The sequence below is a fragment of the Neomonachus schauinslandi genome, unplaced genomic scaffold (assembly GCF_002201575.2).
Source record: "Neomonachus schauinslandi unplaced genomic scaffold, ASM220157v2 HiC_scaffold_1752, whole genome shotgun sequence".
Taxonomy (NCBI): domain Eukaryota; kingdom Metazoa; phylum Chordata; class Mammalia; order Carnivora; family Phocidae; genus Neomonachus; species Neomonachus schauinslandi.
This window is the reverse complement of record NW_025410442.1, coordinates 3,865-7,540: the sequence shown is the minus strand read 5'-3', so window position 1 is coordinate 7,540 and position 3,676 is coordinate 3,865. Positions and strand designations below refer to the sequence as shown.

The 3,676-nt window shown below is 38.6% G+C and overlaps 1 protein-coding gene across 1 annotated transcript; it reads right to left on the bottom strand.

Annotated features, from left to right (window-relative positions):
- Nucleotides 1–488: 488 nt before the first annotated feature.
- LOC123323875 (olfactory receptor 10A5-like) lies at nucleotides 489–1,451 on the bottom strand. The gene is given in 1 exon segment (XM_044912395.1): nucleotides 489–1,451. A coding segment is annotated over 1 exon segment (954 nt). The 5' UTR covers nucleotides 1,443–1,451.
- Nucleotides 1,452–3,676: the final 2,225 nt, after the last annotated feature.

The window sequence follows — 3,676 nt, the reverse complement described above, 5'->3', positions numbered from 1 at the left end:
TTAAATACCAACTAACTTAAGAGCCAGTACTGCCTCAGGAGCATACAAAAATGAAATGAATAAATTATGTAAACAGGGATTATAGGCTTTTTACCAGTTGAATGAAGTTAGATTTATCCAAAACAGGATTAAGTGCCAAGATGGCTTTTGTGTCTCCAAGTTCATCCTACAAGCAGTTTCATATTGTCCCAGTGTTTGTCACATTGGCACACATGAAAAAAGTAAATACCTGGAATGGATAGGTCGTAGAATTGTCAAAATGCCGCTGTACCAGTAAGAAAAATAATGTGAGCCTACAATGAGCAGAGAAGTTTCCAGGTGGTAGCAATAGGTCTAACCTACTTCTGTGCTCTTTTCCCTGCACTGAGCTTCCCAAAAGTCATTTCAGCAGCTGGGTTTCATCTCAACAGAGATGGGAAGAGAGGCAGATGAATCCCAAATAGTAAACTAATTACTCCCCATTCAGTACACTTTACTCTTCTTAATGTCTATGGGATGCAACTTCTAAGGTCTAAAGCCTTTCGGAAGGTCCGACCAAAGGCATTCTTTACCTCATTATTTCTCAGGCTATAGATGATGGGGTTCAACATGGGAGTCACAACAGTGTAGGATAATGACAGCAGCTTTTTGCTCTCAGGAGAATTATTGGATTTAGGCCGGAAGTAGGTGAGGCTCGAAGATACATAGAACAGGGAGACAACAAGGAGGTGGGAGGAGCAGGTAGAGAAGGCTTTATGCTTCCCTTTAGCTGATGGAATCTTAAGGATGGCAGCAGCAATGCAAGTGTAGGAACACAGGATCAGCAAACAGGGTATCATGACAACAAGAATGGTTCAAACAATCGCATAGATCTCAAACAGTGCTGTGTCTGCACAGACTAGCCTCAGCACAGGTGGGCTGTCACAGAAGAAGTGATTCACCTTGTTGGTGCCACAGAATGGAAAGCTGAAGAGCCACGTGGTCTGCACAGTAGCTACGGGAAAACCTGGAAACCAGGAGGCAATAGCCAGTTTGGCACATGTCCTTTGGTTCATGATGACTGCATAGTGCAAGGGACTGCAGATGGCTACATAGCGGTCATATGCCATGGTGGCCAGGAGGAAGCACTCATCAACTCCAAAGAAGAAGAAGAAATACATCTGTGTGGCACAGCCAAGGAAGGAGATGGTTGTGTCCGAGGCCAGCAGGGTCCCCAGCATTTTGGGCACAATGACTAGGTTGAGGCCAATTTCCAAGAAGGACAAGTTCCTGAGAAAGAAGTACATGGGACTGTGCAGCATGGGGTCAGCCAAAGTAACCAGAATGATGAGGCTGTTTCCCATCAGGGTGACCAGGTAGATGATTAGAAATGTCAGGAAGAGTAATGACTGTATTTCTGTAGGTAGGGAAGAGAAGCTCATGAGGATAAACTCCTCAACTCTTGTCCAGTTTCCTCTAGCCATAGATATAGAAATGAATCCCCAGCTGTGGTCATGGAGAGAGATTCTTGATTGGAAGAGTCAGACTCTGGATTTGTTTTTCAGAATCCTTTTTCATGTCAGGAAAAGAGGCAAGATCAAGATCTCAGTTGGAAGAGGAAGGGCCTTGTATTGTCTAAGAACAAAGACACGAGGAAAAATGCCCAGAGCCTGAGCTCTGGAATGGGTAATAGTTCATCTTTCCCTACTGTTACTCTTTTTTATGATCTTTTTTTTTTTTACCATATTTACTAAGACAAATCAGATCATATCTACCACACCCTTTTACTGCTACACACTTAATACCTTTGAGGTGGGGTTAAGAGCTATCTACTCTCCCGTGTTCATTGTGCCGTTATTCACCATAGCTAAGATATGGAAACAATCTAAATGTCCATCAGTGGATGAATGGTAAAGAAAATGTCACACACACACACACACACACACACGCACACACACAGGAATATTATTCAGCCATAACAAAGCAGGTAAGGTTGCCATTTGCAACAAACAACATGGATGGACCTTGAGGGCAGTAAGCTATGTAAAATAAGTCAGACAGACAAAGACAAATACTATATGATCTCACTTCTGTGTGGAGTCTAAAAGAGCCAAACTCATGGAAACAGAGAATGGACTCCTGGTGGCCAGGGCCTGGGAGTTGGGCGAAATGGAGATGTGTGGGTTAAAGGGTACAAACTTCCAGTTTTAAGACAAATAATGGGATATAATGTACAGCATGGTGACTGACTGTAGTTAACAATATTGTATTAAATTCTTGAAAGTTGCAAAGAGTAGATTTTAAATGTCTTTACCACATACACATACATACACACAAGGTAATTATGTGAGGTGAAGGATATGTTAAGTAATTTTAATGTGGTAATCATTTCACAATACATTCACATATCTAATCATCTCATTGTATACCTTACACAATGTTAACTATCAATTATATCCCAATAAAACCATAAATAAAGGAATTTGGAAGAACAACGGATTTCTGCTGACAACAAACATGACAAAACATAGTATATTCAGGTTAAAAATTTTGGAGGGGAGAATTAAGACATCATTACACCATAAGAAATAATTAAATCAACTGGGTTTTCAAATCAACTAGAAAGCAAAACAGACACAGAAAAGAGGAAATAGAACAAAAAGCAGAAATTAACTTATAGGATGGGTTAGCTGGTGATGGGTATTAAGGAGGGCATATACTTTATGGAGCACTGGGTGTTATATGAAAACAATGAATCATGGATCACTACATCAAAAACAAATGATGTATGGTGACTAACATAATAAAATTAAATTAAATTTTAAAAAATAAATTAATTTATACATTGTAAAATTGGTAAATATATCCAAATTTGTCCTTTGAAAAGTTAAAAAGTGGAGATAAATTGTTGGAAAATCTAATAAAGTAATAGAGAAAAGAAAAATATGCAATATTAGAAATTAGAAATGGAAAATAACCATGAGAGGCTATGGACTCTGAGAAACAAACTGAGGGTTCTAGAAGGGAGGGGCGTGCGGGGATGAGTTAGCCTGGTGATGGGTATTAAAAAGGGCACGTATTGAATAGAGCACTGGATGTTATACGCAAACAATGAATCATGGACCACTCCATCAAAAACTAATGATGTAATGTATGGTGGTTAACATAACATAATAAAATAAAATTTAAAAAAAGAAATGGAAAATAACCTTAGAAACAGAATTTAAAATTTTAAATTATAAGAGAATACAATTACATTAATAAATGTGTGATATTTGAAGTGAAATATGTCATTTTCTACTAATAGGTAAAGTTCACTTTGATTTAATAAAAGATAAATACAGGGCACCTGGGTGGCTCATTAGGTTAAGTCTCCCACTCTTGATTTCCACTGAGGTTGTGATCTCAGGGTCACTGGATGGAGTCTGACATCAGGTTCCACAGGGTGCGGCCTGTTTCGGAGTCTCTCTCTCCCTGTCTGTCTTGCCCCGCACCACTGCTAACTCACTCTCTCTCTCTCCCTATCTCTTGGAAAAAAAACAAACATACAACAAATCAAGATAAAATATGGGTGTCTTAGAGTAATTTTATCAAAAATTTACCAAAAGGGCTATTAGCTGGAATAGTTTAATGGATGTAGTAATTCAGTACTTCAAGAATGGATAAATCTTGTAATTCAGAACAAAAAAAAAAAGATGCAATGTTTTCCAGTTAACAT